Source organism: Biomphalaria glabrata, chromosome 4, assembly GCF_947242115.1.
Source record: "Biomphalaria glabrata chromosome 4, xgBioGlab47.1, whole genome shotgun sequence".
NCBI lineage: Eukaryota > Metazoa > Mollusca > Gastropoda > Planorbidae > Biomphalaria > Biomphalaria glabrata.
The window spans coordinates 50,471,735-50,496,850 of record NC_074714.1 but is presented as its reverse complement, the minus strand read 5'-3'; the positions used below and the strand labels follow the sequence as shown (position 1 = coordinate 50,496,850).

The 25,116-nt window shown below is 35.1% G+C and overlaps 1 protein-coding gene across 9 annotated transcripts in view; it reads left to right on the top strand.

Annotated features, from left to right (window-relative positions):
* LOC106077577 (uncharacterized) overlaps positions 1–25,116 on the top strand; it is a 47,636-nt gene that overhangs the window by 10,924 nt on the left and 11,596 nt on the right. For 6 of the 9 annotated variants that reach the window (XM_056026164.1, XM_056026172.1, XM_056026166.1 and 3 more), the window contains exons 2-5: positions 11,470–11,563; positions 19,181–19,398; positions 19,821–20,024; positions 20,185–20,325. In XM_056026164.1, coding sequence (XP_055882139.1) covers positions 11,484–11,563; positions 19,181–19,398; positions 19,821–20,024; positions 20,185–20,325 — 643 coding nt within the window. In that variant the 5' untranslated portion in view covers positions 11,470–11,483. Of the gene's footprint in view, positions 1–11,469; positions 11,564–12,628; positions 12,780–19,180; positions 19,399–19,820; positions 20,025–20,184; positions 20,326–25,116 lie in introns of those variants that run through there. The other 3 variants (XM_056026170.1, XM_056026168.1, XM_056026169.1) reach the window with 2 other exon arrangements.

Genomic DNA, 25,116 nt, shown 5'->3' with positions numbered 1-25,116 from the left:
ATAATCCAAAACTTGGCATCAGCTACACCAAAGTCCTACCAATCAGATGCTATTTTCTGTTATACCGATGGGTCGGTAATAAGGGACCCCGATAGATCTGGTTATGGGGCCCTTATAGTCTACCCAGACCGTACAGAACCTGAGATGCCGATTTCTCCGTCTGAGCGTAAAAGGGTTTTGAGGCGCCAGCCAGACTAGTCAGTCTTGAGTATTACAATTAATTAGTTAGTTAAAAAAAAACCTCGTAGAAAACAAAGGTTAGCTTATTTAAAAATATTGACATTACAATAGAATTATTTCCAAAATTAAACTATCAAGAATCATAAAGAAATGAATAAACTAAGAAAATTGTTTAGAGCTAGAGTTTAGAAATATATTTGTAAACTCAATATCTAGATTAAACCAATGGACTAAACAATGAAGTAAAAAAAGGTTGGCCTATCTTCTTCTTCTTTATATTACAAAGCATCGATCAGTGTAGTAACACCATGTACCGTGTGTCCGAAATAAATCTAGTAAATTAGATTCAAACTGTTCTATAGCTTACATTGTATGGAAGAAATAGTCAAGGAGATGAAACAAAATAGCGACATGACTAGTTTATAAATCGTTAGTTCATGTTTAAAATACAGTTGTTTAAGTTTGTTCGTGTCCATACAATTAGTCGTTTTTACTGAAACGCTCAGGGAAATAGGACATTAATACACACTGGGGGAATTTTGGTGCCCCTCTCCACTTGGTGCCCTGTGCGGCCCGCACCACCCGCACATTGGTAGCTACGCCACTGTCAATACGCCATGAAAAGATTAAACACACCCTATTTATTAAATAATAATTCTATTTATAATCCAAACTCGATAATAGATTCACAAAATAATGCTTGAATATAAAGCTTGAAAATTGTGGGCTGAATAAACCCCAATGTTAACTTGTCTCTTCTATTTTTAGCTTTTCAAACAGAGAAAGTTTTTCGAAGCGAAACGTAAAGTTAAAAATAAATAAATCGACTAAAGCCCCTTCATTATTTACTTTTCTCTGTAGAAACTCGAAGCTACTAGAAGCCAAAGTGTAAAGAAAAATCTTGTTTACACACGTCTATGGTAACCTTGACGCGTATACTACTTGATAAGTCTACATGCCAATAATGTTAAAGAGCCGGCGCTTGTAAATAACTCCTAATTATCTGGTTCCTAAACAATTAAAACTGGTGAAAAGTAAACAAAAACAAAAGTTACACCGTACGAGTATCCGCATGATAAATTATACGTGCACGTTATTGAGATGCTTAAACAATTCTCAGTCTTTGGTTTTCCTGGATAATTTTGAACATGCTTCAGTGGGTATTCCCGCACTCAACCTCAATGTTTCTTTGTATTCAGTAGAGAGCTGAATAATTAAATAAGCGTGCATGAACATTTTGCTGTGCGCAGTCTTATGTACAAATCATTAGCTGGACTGTTACAGAAGAACTTGATTGTTAAACTATTGGCAATAATGAAGCATTACAAGAAATCAATACTATGAGAAATCATCTCAGTTTTATCTTATCTCATCATCTCTGTCTGTGGTCCCTTCTGGGGCGTAGGCCACCATCCAGCTTCCTCGGTTCTGGGCGAGTCTCTCCAACTGTTCCCACGTCTTGCCCATCTGCTTGGCACCTGCTTCTAAATCGCTGCCCCATATATTCCTGGGCCGTCCCCTCTTCCTCTCTCCTTGGGAGTTCCAGGCTAGGGCTTGCCTTGTTATGTTGGATGCAGGCTTGTGAAGGGTGTGACCTTTCCATCTCCAGCGTCTCTGAAGGATATCTACTTCAATGGGCTGCTGCTTTATTCTTTACCACAATTCCTCATTCGAGATCTTGTCTGGCCAGCGGATCATAAGAATCTTCCTCGGGCAGGTATTGCTGATTATTTTTCATGCTGGTGGTTGTGGTGGTGTTTCTCCAGAGATTTGTAGTCTTCAGCTTCATAAAGGAGGAATCTGTTTAAAACTTAAAACATTGTTCATGTTACATTTTCTTTTAAATTATCGATTATCTTGTCTTCTATGAGTTATTCACGGCAGAGATTGATATATCAACATTCTCTATCGTGTCCTTTTGGAACTAAACACGTACGTTTAATTAGACAATACGTACGTCTGTCAGGGCGATAGTCACATATTTTTATGAACTTAAATAGATTTTGGCTGAGTAGGAAAGCGCTTGGCTTCCGAACCAGGGGTCCAGAGTTCGAATGCTGGTGAAGACTGGGATTTTTAATTTGGGGATCTTTAAGGTGTTTCTGAGTCCACCCATCTTTTCTCTAGTCGGTACCTGACATTAGTTGGGGTAAAGTAGAGGCAATTGGTCGTCGCGCTGGCCAAATCACACAGTTGACCGTGGGCCACTGAAACAGATGACCTTTACTTCATCTGCCCTATAGATCACAAGGTATGAAAGTGGAAATTTACTTTACTTTAATGAATATATTTTAAATCTTACGACATCTTGCTGTTTCATATATGTTTCTACATGTTTTAACGTTAAACTTGAAAGCTGTATTTATTAGCCAATTAAAGTTAAGTTTATTTTGTTTGTAAAGAAGTTTTCAAGCTTTCTTCAAGAGTTTTGTATCAAGTAAATTATATAGGCCTACTTTGACTTCTTCTACTGCCTTGCGTTAAAACCCGATGACGCCCTATATTAACAATCTTACCTCTATTAAAGTCACTCTCGAAAACGGATTTTTCTAGAAATTTGACAGTTGATGTATATGTTTGGGCAAAGAATGACTATCGCGTTGGCCAGGCTGGGAAAACTCAAGTTTGACTGTTGTAAGTTTTCAAAGTATAAAAAGAAATAAATTTTAATTTGGCTGTAGAGTCTAGAACCTGAAAACCTATGTTAAACAGAATCTACGTATTCTTTGTATTTCCTCGTGTAATTTAAAGGGTGACCGGTCATTTGATCCCGTCATTTCATCCCCGGTCACTTCAACCCCGGTCATTTCATCCCCAATTAAATATTTTTTTCTTATTCATTGTTTAGTTGTGCTGTTAAGGCTTTGACTTTAAGCCTTCATTTCATCTAATATATAAATATGATTATGTAGAATGCTTTTTGATATTTTTTGACATGTTATAAATGCGTTGATGAGAATCTTATAATAGAATGTATATCTGGGTGTGTACTAATCTTTAGCGCTTCTGTTGGATGTGGGGGATGTTATAATATTATCCCGCGCATGACGTAATGATCAAAGGCCAAGGTGTGGTAGAAGTAGTGGAAATCTTTTAAGAGATGAGAACGATTAGATAATACTTATGATCATGCCGCTGATAACTCCTGACGACCATCTTTCACTTTATTTTATTTTTCAATCGCTCTTTCTTGAAAATGGGCGCGTCATTTTTAGCCTTGAAATAAGGTTTTATTTTTTTTTTCTAATAAAGGCTGACTTCACCCATCCTCAGGATATCATGTCGCCTATATATGTTTTGTTTATTATTTGTTTAAAACTTTAATGTTTTAAATTGTGTTATAGGCAAAGAGAATTACAAAACCTTGTTAAGTAATTTGAATAGATGGATCGTCTTCTGTACATACAATCAATAGCCTATCTATCTAATCTTACCTATCTATCTTATGTTGATGAACACAAAAACACCTTTTTTTTTACATAACCTCTATATTTATACATGTTAAATTTTTATAGTTTATAATGGCATTTAATTTTATTATCATCTAATGTGTTACACTTTTTGTCATGTAAATAAAAATGGATATATTAAATAGTGCTTATTTCATGATTTTTACAATTACCGGTACTCTTTGTTAGATTAAATGATCAGATGGTGAAAAGAACGGGGATGAAATGACCAGTGGATGAAGTGACCAGGGAATGAAGTGACCAGGGGATGAAGTGACCAGGGAATGAAGTGACCAGGGAATGAAATGACCGGGAACCAATTTAAAGAGTTTAATAAATTAATGTTCAGGAACATGTTGAGCATTGTCTTCTCTAACTCTAGATCTACATGTCTGGCATTAGACAACCATTACAAAGTTTAGCAGATTTATACTTTCGCTTAAAGGGAAACTCCGATAGTTTTTCAAATTTTAGTTATTGACATATTTAAATTCTGCGTAAAAAGTTGAAATAGTAAACATTATATCATTTTTTATTTAAATGCTCGGAAAATTTTATATTTAATAAATTAGACAGAAAATTCTCCACGCCCCCAAAAAAACGGGATTCTGCGAGATGTTTTTAGTTTTTAAAAACGTGACGTCACGAAGGTGCTGGCTAAATATAGATCTAGACCTATATAACCGATAAACTCTCTAGTCTAGATCTGTACCTATTGGATCGCATTTATTGTTACGCTTCACAGCTAGATCTAGTCTCCACGTTGATTTATAATCGGTCATTGTTTATAAACCTCTATTTCTACTTGAAGAAAATTAAATATTGTTCTTCAGCTTGTTGCAGTAGTTCCAATCACAAAGATAAAATCAGCAAGTATGCTGATACAGAAATTAGTGTCTCTTTTCATTTGTTTCCAAGAGATGAAGTTTTAAAGGGAAAATGGGGAAAATTTATTCGCCTGAAGAGCAAATATTTTACAAAGGCATTAGCTAATTCCTGTTTATGCTCAAACCATTTTGAGAGAAGCTGTTTCAGCAACTTCACTGCTGTGGAAATGGGATTTAAAAAAAAAAAATTGAAGTTAATACCAGGTGCAGTACCAACAATACATTGGATTTCCAGGCCAAAGAATTCAATTAATGATACTACTGAGACATTTTAAACAACTGAAGTTCATAAATATAAATGAAATCAGATTTGTGAGCTAGAAATTTACTACGAATACTAGATCTACTATTAAATTTCTTATTTAATAAGTAGATCTATCGTCTACGAAACTCAATTCCAACTTTTTAACTTTTGACCTTGGGGGTGTGTCTCGCCGGCTGAGCCAGCGTCAAGCTCTCTCATCACTTTTTCCATGTCAACCAATGTTAGGTCGAAACAGCACAAAAAAATCATAATTTTCTTACGGTCAAACATACAGTCATAATTAATACACCATTAGAAATTTCTTTTAAAGTATTTTAATGATGTAATAACAAATTTTTTTTTTATCAAAGATAATTTCTTTTTCGCCTCCCTATCAATGAGTATCAATAGGATTTGAGTGCACCGTCGTGACGTCACACAGAAATTCAGTGAAAATCTGACTGTTTTGGATGCGCAGAAAAATTATGTCACAAAAACATCAATTACTAAGTTATTCTTGCAAATAAAAAAAAAAAGAATAATATATTCATTATCTATAAATCAAAACACATATTATATCAAAAATTGTCAAAACCATCGGAGTTACCCTTTAACAAGGATTTTTTCTTTGTGGGGGTGGGTTGGAGCGGAATAAAAAAGTTTCGTTTTTTTAAAAATCTAATATTCATTAATTATTAAGAGCGAAATATTCGACCTATATGTTGTTTAAAAGGGGGTATTGTATTTTTTCATGTTTTTCTTGTTACAAAACCCCATTCAAAGATTTGTTGTATGTGCGTACATGCGTTCGTGTTTACATAAATACATAAATAAATATAGTGTAAAAATTGCTGTTTTTTCCCTATGAACTCTCGTGGCGTATAAGACAGTGATATGGCAGATACCAGTGAACTTAATACACTGTCAGCATACAGGCTATCTTATCAGAACTTACATGTCCAGCAGGCTTCAACGCTAGTCTCTGTCAACTACACACGTACATCGTCCTCCCATTAGCGGATCCAGAGCTTTCGAATTTGGGGGGTCGATTTTTTTCCAAACCCTAACCCTATCTCCCAGTAAACCATAACCCTAAGCATAAACGTGCGTACAGCATATATATATATATATATATCAATAAGTAGTTTATATTATATAGATGTTCAACTAATTCTGTTCACAAACTATGATTTCTCCATAAAAATAGGACCGCCCTCCACTTGGATGGCTGCCTGGTCGTGCGGTTTGCGCGCTGGACTGTCGTTCGGGTTTATCGACGGTCGAGGGTTCAAACCCTGCCCGCTCCCATCCCCCGTCGTCCTGCGGGAGGTTTGGACTAGGAAGTAAACTGTCTTCAACTCTGAAGGAACATCCGAAACATGTAAAAACAAAACAAAGCAGAGAGCTAGAGCTGTGAGGGCAGTACATGCAATCGGTCCCCCCCCCCCCCCAACCCTTTTACGCCACCGAATCGGGCCAAATAGTAAACAATTCAAATGTTATTACTCCATTCAATCTAGAACTTTATATTTTCTAGACTGAATATTTCATTCAACTTTTTAACAATTCCTCTTAGCCTGCAAACCCTTCATGGGTTCAACATGGAAACTGGAAGAAAAAAAAAACCCTGCACGGAAACAGGAACCTCGAGACACTGGACGGGTTGAATGATTTTCCTAGAAATTGTACAATTTATGCAAAAAATACTAGATAATTCTCCGCACAGTGAAAACTGGTTTGACCATTAAAATTTTTGAAAATGTAATCATTTTAACCCACCCACATACACCTGCATCACACTTTTCGGCCCATTTTTTTTTATCAGAATGACAACCCTTAACTTTTTTTTTAGCTTCCTCCAATTGATCGATCCCCTCACCACACTCTCAGCTTTTGAATCCTGTGTATAGGAAATTTGGTTAGTTTTTGGTGGTCTCTCAATCATCAGGCAAGCAATGTAGACTACGATATTAGATACCGCAAACATGTCTCTAGTAGTCTAGACCAGGGGTTCTCAACCTGTGACTCGCGAACCCTTTGGGGGTCGATTGACGATTTGCCAGGGGTCGCCTAAGACCATCGAAAATATGGATTGTTTTGTCTATTTTTCTATTGCTGTGTGTGTGTGTGTGTGAGGGTTGGGGGGGGGTCGAGGCAAAGTGAGGGGTTGTAAAAAAGGGGTCGCCGAGCTTAAAAGGTTGAGAACCGCTGGTCTAGACCATCAGTTTCAGGACGAGAGGCAAAAACATTCCGAAGGCCCCCTTCCCTTTCCCCACACTAATTTTATTTGGCATTGTGTCTTCTAAAAAAAAAGGAAATACAGGTACATGTGTCAATTAGGTTTTATTAACTGGAATCGTTTAGTTGACACCTTTGGACTGTAGAGAAAGACAGTGTTACAAAATATAGTAGTTTTATCTACACACGCATTTGTGGGAAATCATAATCATTCCTCTCTCTCTCTCTCTCTCTCTCTCTCTCTCTCTCTCTCTCGAAACAAAAAGGTAAAAGAAATAGACTCTAGATCTTTTTTACATTACCTCTATTCAACTCGTACCTTCGTGGAAAAACCTTCTTGGTGGGGTTCCAGGTCCTTTAATGCCCGCTCACTTCTTTACTTCATCGCCCGCCATTTCATCTTTGATCACTTCTTCCCCGGTCGGTTCATCGCCCGTCATTTCATGTTTGATCACTTCTTCCCCGGTCGTTTCATTCCCTGGTCATTTCATACTCTGATCTTTTCAGCCCAAAATAATATAGTAAAAAATACAAAAATCAGCATTATTTCATACACGGATGTGACACATTAAGTACAAATAAAATGGAATGCCATTAAAAAATATAAAAATGTAACAACTATAGATATAGAGCTAGTGTAAAGATTGTTCTTGTGCGTTCATCTAAAATCCTAAACCAATAAGGTTTGAAACTGTCTTTAAAGTAGGCTCTTGAAAGTCTAGGCCAGCAAAAGCGAACAAGAGCAAACTTGGCTGTTTTTTTTTTTTTTTTTTTTTTCTGTTTTAATGCAACAACTAGATTGACTGCGTTAAGTGTCGTAGATTCTAGTCAAATGTTTCTGGGATCAACAAATATAATGAAGGCTTCCGAACCGGGGGTCCCGGGTTCGAATCCTGGTGAAGACTGGGATTTTCAACTTCGGAATCTTTGGGCGCCTCTGAGTCCACCCAGCTCTAATCGGTACCTGACATTAGTTGGGGAAAAGTAAAGGCGGTTGGTCGTTGCGCTGGCCACATGACACCCTCGTTAAGCGTAGGCCACAGAAACAGATGACTTTTACATCATCTGCCCTATAGAACACAAGGTCTGAAAGGGGAACTTTTTAATGAAGTAAATCAAGATTGCTATTTTACCCGTGACAGTTTAATAACATTAAAGATATTTCTTTTGTGTTTTTTTTTTTTTTTTAAGAATGCAAAATTCGGTTAAATTAAATTAAATAAAGGGATTTTCAACTATGGTGAAAAGTCTTACTCAGACCTACACGTACTAAGTTGCTTTTATATACATAGTACGAAAATGAACATCCCTGTCTGACCTAATTAACTTGCTCTTCAAGTTGTGCACATTAAGCTTGCAATAAAACATGAAGACTCACTTAATCGTTTAGCTTGGTTTATTTAGTCAATATTGCATTTTAGTTATATATTAATTATTTTTTCTTATCTTATCGTATAAAGTACAGACGTTACTTCAAAAAAGAAGATGATTACGTCTTACGCGTCATGCGTCTAGTCATGCATGTTAACCAATAACTTAAATTCTGCCAAGTCACTGGTTTTCCTGGCTGGCAAAGACAACACATTCCATGCTCTAATAGCACAAGGGAAGAAGGAGCATTTGTACATTTTTATTATTGTTTCTCAATTACTTTTCTACCTGGACTAGAAATCTATTTTTACATGTACTAATCTTTTCTTTTTCCACCACTTACTTCTGAAATTAACATTCCACAATTACTAATTGGAGATTCCTTCCCGTTCTGTTTTTTTGGGACCCACACTACGCGCAGATGGGGAAGTGGTGACAAGCAATGTATTTTAAAAGTAGGCGATAATAAAAGAGTGTTGCTGATTTTGAATAAATGCAAATAATAATAATAATAATAATCTTTCTCTTTATCGATACTTGTATTTTACTTCTGGCTTTAAGGTGAATTCGGTGATTTCTAGGCGGAGCTAATTTCTGACTTAGGGTTTTCCCCATTATGTTTTCCACTTCTGCTTTAAATTGCATCCTGAGTATTTTCCCTTTTCCGAACTTTTTCCAGAACAGAAAAAAAAAATGTTTACTGTTACCATGGTATTTAAATTAAACAAGTCAGTGCTAATATTTAGATAAACTTTAATCCACTTAATTTTTAACGAGTGAAAAAATATTCTTTTAAATAATATTTTGGATGTAGTGTTACAACGCTTTATTTAAACTTCCTAACTGTATAAATTAAAATATGGTGGATGAGTGGTTAAACGCTTGGCTTCCTAACCTTTCTTATTGAGCAGCTAAGGATGGCTGCCTGGTCGTGCGGTTTGCGCGCTGGACTGTCGTTCAGATTTATCGATGGTCCAGGGTTCAAACCCTGCCCGCTCCCATCCCCCGTCGTCCTGCGGGAGGTTTGGACTAGGAAGTAATTATCTTCAACTCTGAAGGAACATCCGAAACATGTAAAACATTTATACGAACAAACATTTTACAAAAGGTACATGTGTACAATTTTCGTGCGAATCTGTTCGGTAATTCCAGAGATCTCTTGATAGATAAATGAATGGTATTTGCAAATATAAAAGAACTGCAGCACTTTATTTACTATCTAGTTTCTACCTTACAACCTGCACCAACAGGTTTAGCCGCTCAACTGTCCTTCTGCATTCCTGACCTCTCGTTACCCCACTAGGCTGACCCATTCAACCGCTGGACAGGTACAGAACAGAGGCGTAACTTAAGGGTGACACTCATGCTCCACGACATATAGCCTACACACACACACCAAAATCCTTTCACAACACTGTCCTAAAATCTACACTAGCCTTTTACGAACTCTGTCCTTGTGTTTTATTAATAGTCACAACAGACTTTAACAGGAAATTACAGTGTTTTGAAATATTAAGTGGTTAGTCTGTTGGAACCAAAGGAATCAACGGTATGAAGACAGTTTCTTCATGCTTTAATGCCTGTAAGAAAACAAAATGTGACTTCGATAACGTTACTCATTGGTGATTTTATGTAAAACTAGTCGACCCACGGCGTACCATACGCCGCTATTTTGCAGGGCCGGCCTTAGGCCATTGCAACGTATGCGACCGCAGTGGGCCCCGCACGTTCATAGGCCCGGCGCCAATCCTAGGTGTAAATTATTAAATCATTTTATAACTTATAACAGATTGCCCGAGGCCTCCTGATTACCAGGAGCTCTTGGAAATCTCCTGAAATTGCAAATTATACTAAAAAGTCCTGAAAATCTCCGGAAATTATTAAAATCTTTTGGAAACTCGTGCAAATCTCCGGAAATATAGAGACAAAAAATTTTCATTTTGGGGTGTCATTCAATATGGAAAATGCCAATACTACGAGCGATAAAAAAAAAACACGGCATTATGCAATTTCCGTAATTTTGTAATCTGGTGAAAGAAGCTTTCTCGCGCCTCAAACTAATGAAGAATTGAGGTCAACAGAAATAAGAGTGGTCTTTCAAATTTTTTTTTCTCTACTTCTTCTTGTCCAAATTGTTGAGCCATGAAGAGAATTAAATATATATAGAGAGAGATTTTGCGCAGTGGCACAGTTTGGGGGTGGGGGGGATTTGAAACTCCGCTGTTTCTTCATGTAAATAATATTCTCCGTCAGACTTTGGATTTTAGGTTATTGGATTGAACTTCTGAAAATACCTGGATATTTTCATCACCGAAGTGAACCTATTCTATCGTAACAGTAGCATTGTGTTGTTTTGTTTGTAAATCGAGAATAAAGAAAGATAACCGAAACGGCGGTATTTGGATTGTTATGCTAATGCTCTGTCGTTGGTTTCTAGCTTCAAACAGCTAAACTGATGTAGGCATATTTAATCCTTAATGTTTAACTTGAAATAAATTTGAATGTACTTCTTTTCCAACAAGCTTCAATATAACGTTTATTTATAAATATACATATTTTCAATTTGAAATGAAGAAAATAGTGAAATGATAGTTTTAAAAAATCTAACTTACTACGTATGCACACTAGTCCTCTTTATTCACTTGAATGGACCTCATTCACCAATCGTAAACAAACAACATTTAGACATGTCATTCTCTATCTCTTCTATACAAATTACGTAATACACAATGGCTATCACGTGACAGTTTTTTTTTCGTTGTTTTATCAATATTATCACGTGGCTAAATGTTGTTTGTTTAAGATTGGTGAATGGGGTCCATTACGCCAGACCACCACGTGGAACACGTGGTTTCATCAGAAACTCTACAACCTGGACACCAATCACATCCGCCTTGCATAGTCACACACACATACGCTCCGTAATATGGGTGTAGAATATTCTGTAAGGAATCAGGAAAATATGTTTTACATTGTAAGATCTTTTCTGTGTATAGGGTTTTCTTGCCGGCCTTAGGCATAGGCAAACTAAGCAGACGCCTATGGCCACCAATTGGTTGGGGGCCTCGCACAGGACTCAAAAGAAATTTTTTATTTACAGAAAAAATTGCAAACATGGATCAAATCTCAAACATAGCAGAACTCTGTGGCTCTATGTCTACTAGCCTAGCTCGAAGTCTCTACTATAATCCAAGGTTTGTTCACGAATATTAGTTTGTAAATATTTTACATGTTTCGGGTGTTCCTTCAGAGTTGCAAATAATTTACTTTCTAGTCCAAACCTCCCGCATGACGACGGGAGATGGCAGCAGGCAGGGTATGAAACCGGGCCCATCGAGAGGTCCGAACGACAGTCCAGCGCGTATACCAAACGACTTGTCTTCCTTTTGATGAAATGTCGAAACTTTAGGGCTTACTTCTAGTCTGGTGACGATGAATCGTCCATGAAGCACATTCATACTTTCGGCGCTTGGGTCGAGCTGAAAAAAAAAAGTTTTATGACATCTTTTCGAACATGTTTAAAAAGCTTACGGAATATTAGCGTCAGGTCTGTTGAAAAGATTCCAGGTTTAGTGTAAACTACCCAAATGCAGAAGCCCTGAAAACGTCTGTTTGATCGAAATTAACATCTTTTGTGACGATCTCACATTCAAGAAATGTTATCTATAATATCAGATAGTCAGAAAATAGATGAAGTTTTTACACATCTAATCAATTGAGTGTATGAAAGTTTGACACTCAATGCAGGTCGATCCAAGTAGCTTGTGGGGTAAATTTCTTTAAAATCATCATGGATTTCTTTACCACACACGATGTGCGAAAAAAGATGCGCGACGGCACTCTCTTTGGCTTTATATAAAAAAAAATAAAAAAAATCGATGCTGCTTTTCCATTAGTAATATAGTTCCATTTAGATATAGATACAGGAAGGTTTTTAATTCATTGCATATTTTTCGGTCTTAATTTTCTATTTTTCTATTACATATTGGGCTGTGCAACCCAATTCACTTCGCCTTGGGCTGGGTCTCCAAATTAAGCTCGGCCCTGAAGCGGGAGCCCTAAAACTAATGCCTTAACTATGTATCTAAATTCTAGCTTTTGTTGGCTATATTTAGGCTAACGTAGAACTAGCACTGATAGATTAGGCAATATTTTTTTGTTGTTGTTCTAGATCTAGAATCTTTCTAAAGATACAGGATCTAGATCTAGATCTAATCTAGTTCTATTCTAAGTTGGCAACACTTGTTGTTTTTGTGTAGGCGCATTTCCGCGCATAACATCAAAACAAACTCGGCTATAGACTGCCTAGATCTATTCTATTCTGTTCTAGATCTAGATTTAGATCTAGACTAGACCTAGATAAAGTAGAGTCTAAAAGTCTAGATCTAGAATCTATAATATAAGTAAATGGTAATCTAATAATTATATAGATCTAGATCTACATAAAATTAAAAGTCTAAGTCTACGAAATACTCAAATAGTATTAATAACTATTATTTTATTATTATAGTTCTTCGGTCTTACTACTCTTACTCTTTGACACTAAGTTTCACTAACAGTTACAATAACATTGGCATTGCAGTAACTAACTTAGTGACTAACAATAACAGACTAAACAGTGACTCAGAGTAACACTTCGTTCGTGTCGTCTTCTTTTAATTTTAAGTAGGGTAATACTAATAGATCTATACTACATCTAGACCTAGTCTAAATCTAGAATCTAGATTGGCTAGATGTAGCCTCCAGGCTCATGTGACTCTGACAGACACTCGTACTGACAGTACTGTCACTGTGTCAGTGAATTGTGAATACAGAATAGGAATGTTGAATGAATTAGTAATAATTACTTTTAACTTTATCTTAATCTTGTCTTTATCATAATACAAAAAAAAATATGTTTATAAATATAATTTTAAATATATACTATACCATTGTGACGATCACACTTGCCGGGGATTATATTATCAAACTTGACAATTCAATGAAATGAAGAAAGAAACATCTCTCTGTATTTTCTTCAAACTTCTTTAATAACTTCTTCAACTTTCACATCAAATTAACTTCTTAATTCAATAACAACTTGACACTTCATAAATAAAACTTAAAGATACATAAAACTTCACTTAGTATAACTTCAACTTCAACTACTAAAACTTTACTTAATGGACCCGCTAATATCACAAAACTTGTTACTAATCGAGGACTGAGCGAGGACCATCGCTCTACAAGAACTACTACTATGCGAGGACCGAGCGAGGACCCCGTCTAACTGACTTTCCCCTTATTTATACTTTCTTTGATCGTACGTTCCAGAATCATGGAACCTTCTCAGATAATTATTTTAGTAACTTTGACCTTCTAGAAGCTGACGTGTGCTATTTTTTTCCTTAACCTCTTTCTTTGATTGGATATCTAAAATTAACTTGTTTACGCTGGACACTTGCACTGGTTTGAACTCGAGCTTCTAGAAACTGGTCGAAATAGGTCACAGACTCGACTCATGACATTACCCCCTTGCCTTTTTAGCATTTTGTATGCAATATAAAATGCGTAAAATAACATTATTTCTATTATAATATATGCACACAAAAATCTAAAAAATTGTTCCTATAAAGTACAGAACTGATAATTCAAATAATTGTTGCATTACATTTACATTATTCAAAATTCAAAATATTGTACATATTCAGCATATATAATTAATATTATAGAAAATACATCTTAGTTCCATACATCACTTGTCTCTACATGATATTTGAGCATGAACTTTCTAACTTTTGTAACTTAAGAAAATATCAAAATTATACAACTTCACAATACTAAAAAATACATGTCATCTCATCATATTACTTGCTAATATAGAATATCTGAAAATTAACTTACTTTTCAATATATGAAATCTAAACATGTACAATGTCAAATTACTCTTTTGGAAAACTATTATAACAACAGTATTAATGCAAATATACTACGTAATAAACAATTGCATGACATAAGTATTAAAATAAATCTTGACCCAGCTGTACAGTCTTGTTAGATTTGCAACTTCCTTCTTTCCAGGTACTTGAAACAATTCTAGTCTGTCTGTACATTTCTTCTTTTCGGGCACTTGAAACAATTCTAGTCTATCCGTACATTTCTTCTTTCTTGGTTCTTTATAGTTCAAAATACGTTTAACAATATTGTCATGTGTTTTCAGAGAGTTTTGTTCAACTCTGCTGTTGAAAAATGTCACTTTTGGTTTCAATACAAACTTTCTTAGTTTAGCTACAAATGTACTTTGTTTCAAATGGTACACAATGTCTCTCAGTTCATGAATATGTTTCATTCTAGCTTTAAGCAACATACAACTATTGTCCTTATAAGATTCTTTGCTTTTCATATATTCAAACAAGAACTGTCCAAAATCGACACTAAATCTTTCTTTTAGTGGCAGTTTACATTGTAAAACGATCAAAGTAGAAAACATTGAGTTCGAATGTTCATGTATGCATTGCACTAATAAATCAGTTAAGTCTTTCTGCAGTAAATCTCTATTGTGCAAAGCTAGAGAATGAACATTTGAGTTGGCAAGTTTGTCAGTTTTTAAGTCAATCACATTGTCTATAAATGTTGATATGTCAGGAACATCATGAAATATCTCAGTATATTCTTCACTTGTATTCAACAGGTCTTTCTTACTTTTCAGCCTTAAATGATCTATGTCAATGTACTTGATAGATTCAGTTTGTTTTGATGTCGTTGGTAATGGTTCATTTATATTATCTTCATTTTCCTCTTGAATTGTTCCTAAGCATGTAACATTTTCTTCTAGTACTTTTGATAAGTTTTCATTATCTGTATCCTCATTGTATTTTTCAAACATATGAACATGAAACACTTTGACATATTTGTTATTGTTGATTTCATAAGTTACGTTTGAAATCTTTCTGATGATAGTAAATGGACCTTGCCATGTATAAATCAGCTTGTTGCTCATGTCTGGTAACCATAACTTCACTTTGTCTCCTTGAGTAAAATTTCTAAACTTTCTGTATTCATTGAATATTCTTTCTCTTTGAATATTGACTTCAGCTTCTTTAGTTTTTTCACATGGCTCTATGACTGTAATATTTATATCAAAACCATGTTGAAATGTTTTATTTTCTGATTTATCTTGCTTTGACTTTGACATTGATGTATTCGAAACAATTATGTTCAAATCTGTATTTGATTGACTTTCTTTGGAAGCACTTTGTTGCTGAGTCATATCACGATTGTTGCATAAATTGTCCATCAATGTCAGACGACCTTCTGTCTTAGAGTTAAATGTAGAATTGTTTAATTCCTTAACATTTGAGTCATTTTTGTCTGGTATAATATTTTCAACTGGTTCATAACTTTGTTCAACATTCATATTCTGTTCTTGAACTTGTTTTCTCTTAGGATTGTTCAATTGACAATCTGGACATTGACTAACATGTTTCTTAACATCTTCTGTAATACTCGGCCAATAAAATTTGTCAAGAATTCTTTTCTTTGTCCTCGTCACACTTGCTAATTTGGTATGTAGAAAATTGTGATTCTTTTCAATGATGTCTTGTGTATATTTCAGTGGTAAAATGATTTGTTCAACAAACTCATAGGTATCATAATTAACACTTTTCTTCACAAGTATTCCTTCTTTGAAATAAGGTACATTAAGTCCTGGCTGCTTTACAATTGTTTGTGCCTTCTTGTACATTCTTGTCAAAGTTGTATCTTTTTTCTGATCAGCTTTAAATTCTTCATTATTAAATAGTTGAAGTTCAGTAGTATTCTTGTTGTACTCATAAACAATGTAAGGTCCTTCAGTAATGTTTGTTTCTTTTTCTTCTGTTTCATTTCTTTCTGTTTCTTTTATTTCTTTAAGTTTCCTTTCTTCTTCTTCTTTTCTTGCTTTAAGTTTTCTGTCTTCTTCTTCTTGTATTTCTTTAAGTTTTCTTTCTTCTTCTTCTTTTCTTTCTTTAAGTTTTCTTTCTTCTTCTTCTTTTCTTTCTTTAAGTTTTCTTTCTTCTTCTTCTTTTTCTTCTTTGCGTTTCTTCTCTTCGTCCTCTTTGTCTTCTTGTCTTCTTTTGTCTTCTCTAATCATTTTTCTTTCTTCTGCCTCTTTTTCTTGTCTTCTTTTTTCTTCTCTAATCCTTTTTCTTTCTTCTGCCTCTTTGTCTTCTTGTCTTCTTTTTTCTTCTCTAATCCTTTTTATTTCTTCTGCCTCTTTGTCTTCTTGTCTTCTTTTTTCTTCTCTAATTCTTTTTCTTTCTTCTGCTTCTTTGTCTTCTTTACGTCTTCTTTCTTCTGCCTCTTCGTCTTCTTTACGTCTTTGTATCTCGTAATTTACTTTTTGAGTGCACCATTCCTCCATTCTTTCTTGTGGCATGTTACCATAAGCGGCTACTTTGATGTATGCTTTCCACAGGTACGAGACTAAAGCCATTGTAATAACTTAATAACTTTTCTATTTATAAGTACTGCCTACACTAGCGATGACCGACACCTGTCCACAGGTGAGAGGTTAACTATGGCAGACCTAGTTAAATATCGATCGGTGTCTCCTCTTGAGGAATGCAAGTGGTCAGTATTTGTAAACAAACTAGTGTACAACTAGCTTTAGTAACGTTGCTTTCACAGCTTAGTAGATATAGCTTTAACAGCTTAATAAATGTAGCTTTCACAGCTTAATAAAGGCAGCTTTCACAGCTTAGTAAATGTAGCTTTCACAGCTTAGTAAATGTAGCTTTCACAGCTTAGTAAATGTAGCTTTCACAGCTTAGTAAATATAGCTTTCACAGCTTAATAAATGTAGCTTTCACAGCTTAGTAAATATAAAATGTAAGGTACTGACCTTAAAACAGATGATCTGTCTTGCAGGACGTCCTCAATGTCAACTATTATGTAACCTGTTGACTGGAAATTTCAATCATAAAATACTTTTCGTAGCAATGAATGTACGTCTTGTTGAAGTTTTCTGAAAGAGGCTTTTCTTGTAATTCTTAGTTGAGGCTTTGTCGTTACGAGAGGCTATGATTTATTTGTTAGAGGCTTTTCCTTTTAAATTCGTAGTATTTGCTAGAATGTGCCGACTTTATTCTTTGAAAATGCAGTATGTGATGCTTGTCTTCGTCGGTGCCTTTATTCATAGATGCCTTTTTTCGTCAGGAGGTGCCAATATATGTGACGTATGTATTCTTCGATATCGCCTTTATTGGTTGACGCCTGTATTCATCGATGCCTTGCCTTATTTATCGGAGGTGCCATAAATGTGACGAACTGGCCGAGCGATTGTATTAATAATTTGATGAATTCATATGAAATGAAGAAAGAAACATCTCTCTGTATTTTCTTCAAACTTCTTTAATAACTTCTTCAACTTTCACATCAAATTAACTTCTTAATTCAATAACAACTTGACACTTCATAAATAAAACTTAAAGATACATAAAACTTCACTTAGTATAACTTCAACTTCAACTACTAAAACTTTACTTAATGGACCCGCTAATATCACAAAACTTGTTACTAATCGAGGACTGAGCGAGGACCATCGCTCTACAAGAACTACTACTATGCGAGGACCGAGCGAGGACCCCGTCTAACTGACTTTCCCCTTATTTATACTTTCTTTGATCGTACGTTCCAGAATCATGGAACCTTCTCAGATAATTATTTTAGTAACTTTGACCTTCTAGAAGCTGACGTGTGCTATTTTTTTCCTTAACCTCTTTCTTTGATTGGATATCTAAAATTAACTTGTTTACGCTGGACACTTGCACTGGTTTGAACTCGAGCTTCTAGAAACTGGTCGAAATAGGTCACAGACTCGACTCGTGACAACCATAACCATACAAATATTAATTACTTCATTTAATTAATTCACTCATGCCATGGCCATGGCTCATTGTAAATCATTTAGAATGATTTAGTAAATGTCATGGGCAGGTAGACATCTAATATAAAATTAATTTGTTTCAATAGACAATACTGACAATAGCCATCAGTTAAAAAGGATCTTAGGATGTCATACCTTATCATGCTCATGAATGTGACCAGCACAATGACTTGAATGACAACCTCTTTTTTCCAGAATATTAAGTAGATCTACATCTAAATTCTAATCTTGGGGTTAGCCAGGCTCTTAAAAATAACATTATGCAACCTTAAATCATTGCATTGTCTGTGAAAATTTTGTTTTGTATTTACACATTTTCACACTCCAATTTAATAAGACTGATGACTGAGTTCAAATGCACTTGGCAGATAGATTCATTCTAGATGAAGGTTAACATTAAATCTGGATTTTAGACTTAGATCCGCTCTCGCTGTTCAACGCATTTGGTGGCAAACTGTCTCCACAAATGATCTGGCAATATCTGGAGCCTTTTCCATCCTTGTGTCCACTGCCCCGAGGTCCTTAATGAAAGTGTGGCACCAAGTTATGAAAGGACGTCCCTATTTGCGCTTTCCATGTATTGGATTCCATGTCATCCCAACTCTTATTATGCGTAATTCATTGTTTCTGAGCACATGTTCCGCAAACCTCTTGCGATGCTTGGTAACAACCTCATTGAGTGGTTGACTCCCAGTTCAGCATAGATTTCTTTGTTTGAGACCTGATCTCTGACCAAGGATTTTCTAAATCATGGACCTTGACATTTCATGAGAATTTTAAAAGGCATTTAGTTATATGAGCTGCTGGCTACATTTGTGTGTATAAAATTGTTGCAAAACATGCACATTTTACTTAGCCTGCTCTGTAGGCTTTAAAGGAATTCTAAATTTTTAAATTTATCTTTTAGAATGGCGGCAAATAGACTACTGGAGAATTGGCTATCCAGAAACTTCAAGGGGGAGATAGTTGGATCTTGGTGTAAAAAAATAAGTGGAGTAAAAGACTGGATAGTTTGTTCCTATTGTAAGACCATGGTAAACATTACACCTGGCTATGAATCATTGCGGAAGCATGCTCTCACACAAAAGCATATCAAGAAAAAGAAAAAAATATCAACATTAAAAGGTAATTTTTTAAATTGTTGAGTTAGTAGTATTAATTTGAGATCTTCATCATAGTAGTCAAATAAACTAGAATATGAGATGCCCATGAAGTAGTCAAATAATTGGTTTGAAGAACATTTTTACTGTTGAAAAAACTCTAAGAATTAAATTATTTAAACATCTGTTAGCTCTGTTTAAGGATAAAAACTTGACTAATTTTAACTACCTCAAGCATAGATAATATAATTTAACACAAATTATAATTTGTAAATCCCAAAGTCGAATAAGAAAGATATGCCTAAAATAAAAAAAAAACCTAGAATGTACAAAAAAAAACAACAGGTTCTTGTTTTCATTATTATCCATTTTTTGAACTGTTGCCTGCCCATTCAATAATTTTGTTACTTCACTTAAAGCTCATCCTGATATTTTGTTTTTTTTTAGCTGCCAAGAAACACACACATCTAGAAAGTATTAGAAGAGACCCAACATTGTCCTGGTGTCGACAGATCTATGGCTTAAAGAATATGGTTCTTTGCCTTTACTGTCGCAAAGCACTTCCATCTGATGATCTTACTTGTCTCAGGGGACATGCTCTATCAGACAGACATCAGCTAAGAACAAAACTACTGGAGCACAAATCACTGAGTGAGTATTGTCTTCAAAAATTGTACTTATCTTCATATATATATTTCATCCATAGAAACTTCTTATACCTTTAAAACAACTTTATTTCAAATTTATTTTAAAACTATGTGTTAAGGAAAAACATTTTAAAATATTATATAAATGCTGATCCTTTTAACAGGAGTGAAGCCTAAGGTAACTGTCAAGCCAAGGTACCATCCGACTGCTCCAGTATGTGATGAAGTCAAGTATTCTCTGTGTTTGGAAGCATTTCCTAACCAACTCTCAAGTCTAAGTTGTAATGGATTAAACTCTTCATCAGGTAAATATGTCTGCAAATCTGTCTGTAGGGAACTTGTCTAAACAGCAACTAATGGACTATATCCATCTTTTATTAGGATTAAAAGTCAAATAAACAGATCTTACAGTTTTTTAAAATGTATTTTTTGGACCAATAACTGAAAAAGTTGCAAGTAAATTTAAAACAGACTTGTTACTATATATATGCTACTATTACATTTATTAGAGAAGCTTTACAATAATTGTCTTTTTTGTTTTAACAAAGCAAAATGACAATTTTATGTGTAAAAAAAAACATAATTCTTTATTCCACTAAAAAGTTGCGTTTCTTTTAGGCATCTATAACATAGTTTTCAACAGACTTAATATATTTTCTATATAGGTTTAAACTAACTTAAAATCTTGAAACACAAACATTACAATATTTTACGAGTCACATACTTCACCATTCTCTGATCTACTGACTCTAAGTCTCATGCTCCTCATACCATCTTTCCCTATTTTACTTTCAAACTTTGACTTAGTTTACTATTTAAAATCATTTCTAGGAGAGATTTCATATTGTTTATGATATCAATAAATTAATTTATTAACGATCAACATGATACAAATTTGATATACAAAAGCAAAAAAGGATATTACCAGCTAAACTTTTAGAAGCTGTGTGAGGGGCATTCTAATTGTGCTTTCCTTTTAAGCCACTTCAAAATGCACTGAAATATATTCTTTGAGGATTCAACAGTATCTTAGTAAAAGTAAAGTTCCGCTTTCAGACCTTGTAATCTATAGGGCAGATGATGTAAGCGTCATCTGTTACTTCGGCCTACGGTTGGTTAACCAGGGTGTCATGTTGCCAGCACAACGACCAACCACCTTTACTTTTCCCCAACTAATGTCAGGTACCCATTAGAGCTGGGTGGACTCAGAGGTGCCCAAAGATCCTGAAATTTGCCAGTATTTCAAATAATTTAGCTCTGTTCATGAAAGTGTGGAGTTTGTTTAATTACGACTGAAATGTGCATGCTTTGTACAATTTAATTGTACTAGGTAAAAAGTTGATACAAATGATGTTTCATATTGTGTTCTATGAAAGGTGAAAGAAAATAGGTCTAATAAAGGCAAATACAACTGTGACTATTAAGAATGAACCAATTGACTAGATATTTGATTTTAAAGCAGATGAAGTATTTTGTTGCGATGATCTTGGAAACAAGTTAATTTATCATCTATCATTTTTTGACGTCTTTCGCCAATGAAACAAAGTGTTTATATCCTTGTATAATATACTTGTTTTGTAAACACGTCTTGAAATTTAACTTGTATAATCAACTCAGTTTGCTATTTCCAAAAAAAGAAATGATGTTTAAAATAATTATAAAAATATATCTTCTCATTAAAATTCTTGACTTAAAGTCCCATCCAGATAAAAATTAATAAAAGAACATATAAAATAATATTACCCAATAAAATTTCCCACCAAGTAGCCTACTATTAGAAGAAAATATCCTACTTGGCATACCATGTTTTTTTGTTTGTTTTGGTTTGTCTTGGATTATGTCAATGATAAACAATTTTAAAAAGTCACTTTGCCTGATGAACAATGTTAATTGTTAATTGACTTGGCTTAACATTTTACATTAACTACTGTATAAGTTCACTTTGTCTTCTTGTACTATCTGACCTCCTTTGTAAAGTTTTATCTCTTCTATTGTCCTGCAATGGGTTTGAACCTGTCTGGTAAGCCTCAGTGGGTCTGAAGGCATTTTTTCTCATTATAATTTATAAGTAGAAAAGACCAAGGAAAAGTTGGGAAATGCAATCAAAATACTTACCAATAGAATATATGTAGACTTTTCCGAGCTTTATTGGCAAATTCTTTTTATTACCCTTTCAATATATAAGTTTTATTATGACAACTTATTAGAACAACATTGTTATATTTATTTAATTTTTTAAAAGAAGAAATTAACAAAAATATTTCAAAACAAGAGCAGCATTTCAGAGTTTATGAATTATTTGGATTCTATTTTGCTGTCTACTTCGGCATCTTTTCATTGTTCATTAAAGTTTAGTTAGAAGAAACTTTACTAAACAATTTTATATTTACATATATATGTGTATTACTTTTTTTAAATACCATTAGTTGATTTAAAGAATTATTTGATTGTTTAAAAATTGATATTGCAATTAGCATAGGGTATAAAGACACGGGCCTGCAAAGGTTTTTAGTCTTAAGAAGTCCTGTTGTTCATTTGTGTTGTTTTTTTCCCATTAATTTATATTTAATGTTTAAATATGTATCTAAATACGACATTTTCTACTTGCCTGAACTAGTCGTTCTATAGAATGCCTAGGCAAAGTGGGCAAGTGAGAATCATTTCTTACTATTTCTTACCTTGCCTAAAAACGTTAGACATTCTTTGGAACACCTGCATTTCTCTTTGCTGGTGATTCAACAATGTTCACACACACACACATGCACAGGAGAACAGGAGTTCCACAGACCGGCAAGGAATATGGATTGACAATCAGCATATATAGAAAACCCCAGTGATGGGACCACTGGATTCAACACCACCACCACCCATATTTAGTGATGACTCTCTGCTGTATGTTTACTTAGGATCCACAAATCAAACACGACCTGTCCCTAGAGGAGGAGATCAAAAAGTGCATTGTGGGAAGGCTCCTTCAACGTTTGGCGCACTAAGCTCACGTACATGGGAAAAACGCTAAACAAAGATGCTAGTCTATAGCACAACATGTGTCCTGAGTCACCCATTGCACGCTAGCGACAGATGGACCACATTGCTAAGCAAGAACGTAAATTAAGCGAGTTCTACTTTGCATTGTTTCCTACTTTGCGTTGTTTCCTACTTTGCGTTATTTCCGTATCTTTAAAATTACATGACAAGACAGAATAAGCTAATCTGAGGTACTTGCTTGCTCGGGTCTCCTCGGTATATACACCCGCCTCAGGCAATACCGCTTGCATTGGCTTGGTTATATCCGCGGTATAGAGGAATTCTCTTTGGGCAACTTGAGACAGGCACAATAAAATGGTCACCCACACCTCCGCTACATAGATATAATCAAGCGAGACCTTACAACATTGGCCACTGATATTGACTACTGGGAAGACATAGCCCTAGGCCGCACTATCTGGAGAGAGTGACATAGAAAGCTATAGAGAGCGACAAAGTGATGACCTCAGCTCTGGAAGCAAAGAGAACCCAACAAAAAATGTTTCTTCAACCATCAAACCAAATGCCACCGTCAACTGCGTTGTGGGCGGGAATGAGATGAACCAGAGTCATTTCATGGCTGAAGAAGGCCAGTAACTGAATGGTTATATCTGTATGGCTTGGGTTCCTTCATCTTTTTAATGTTTTGTTCGCACCAGAGTGAACGTTTTGGTTTAAGAACATACTTTGATAAATTTACTCTAAACTTAGATCTATTTCTGCTGAGACGTCGGCTATATTATATCATACTGGCCACAGAAAATCATGAACATTTGCTAGAGTGCTCAGAATTTACAGCTTCTTTTTATCTGTACAGAGGCCGGATCTCAGGACTATGGGAAATGTGTCCCTAGACATTGTTTTCAAACTGAGGATCACAAGTTTTCTGTTGCTTGAATAGCACATTCACAGAATTCTTTACGACCTTTGATACCATCACAGTGATAGCATTATAAAATGATTGAATAGAAATAATTGTTGTTGATCAGTCTAGATATTTCTATGTCATTGGTTCCAAAAAAAAAAAAGGGTAAAGATTAAAAAAAAAATCAAGATGAGGAAATGAAAGCACAATGGAGGCATTACATAATCGTGCAAAATTAGAGCGACAAATGTAACAACAGGGAAGAAGATCATTTCTAGTCCGAGGAACTGAACGTCAGCAGTGCTTTGTTGTTCCATGTACATGGTAAGGAAAAACTGGGTGAGTCATCAAATAAGTAATGAATCAGTCAATCAGGGCTTTGACTTTCATATCTATAATTTGATCAGCTGTTACACTATGCAGCGTATTTTGTCATAGTCAGTTTACAAGATATCGTATGCACTTGAAATAAATTCATTAATTTACACTGATGTAAAGCAAGATATCTGCAACAGTTACATGGATTTTTTTAGACCATTCGTCTGTATTATATAAGATAAGATCTAGCAGAGCAGTAAAAGACGGCTCTTACATGTATGCCTTTCACTTGAGTAAATAACACTTATCATGGGCGATATTGTTGAAATAAAAACAAGAATCTACTCTGTTAACTTTATTACAAATATTTTCCCCAGTCAGCAATAAATGTTGTTCTTATAGCATCCTTTCCATCTTTTTATGTCTGCACAGCATTATAGTCACTGCATCATAGGAGGCGCGGTGGCTGGCTGGTAAAGTGATTAACTTCCGCACCGGGGTCCCGGGTTCAAATCCTGTTGAAGATTGGGATTTTTTTTATTTCGGGATCTTTGGGCGCCTCTGAGTCCACCCAGTTCTAATGGGTACCGGACATTAGCTGGGAAAAGTAAAAGGCGGTTGGTCGTTGTGCTAGCTACATAACACCCTCGTTAATCGTGGGTCATAGAAACAGGTGCCCTTTACACCATCTGCCCTATAGATCGCAAGGTCTGATAGCGAAACTTTGTACTTATTTATAGTTCTTCTAGTTTATAACATGCGATTCATTCACATGACAACCAGACAGTTTCACAAATCAGTTCAGCTCATCAGCATGTCATGAATAATCTCCTCACAGGTCACTAAGGTCAGAAAGTATACCTGCAAGTCTGTCATCAATGCTGTT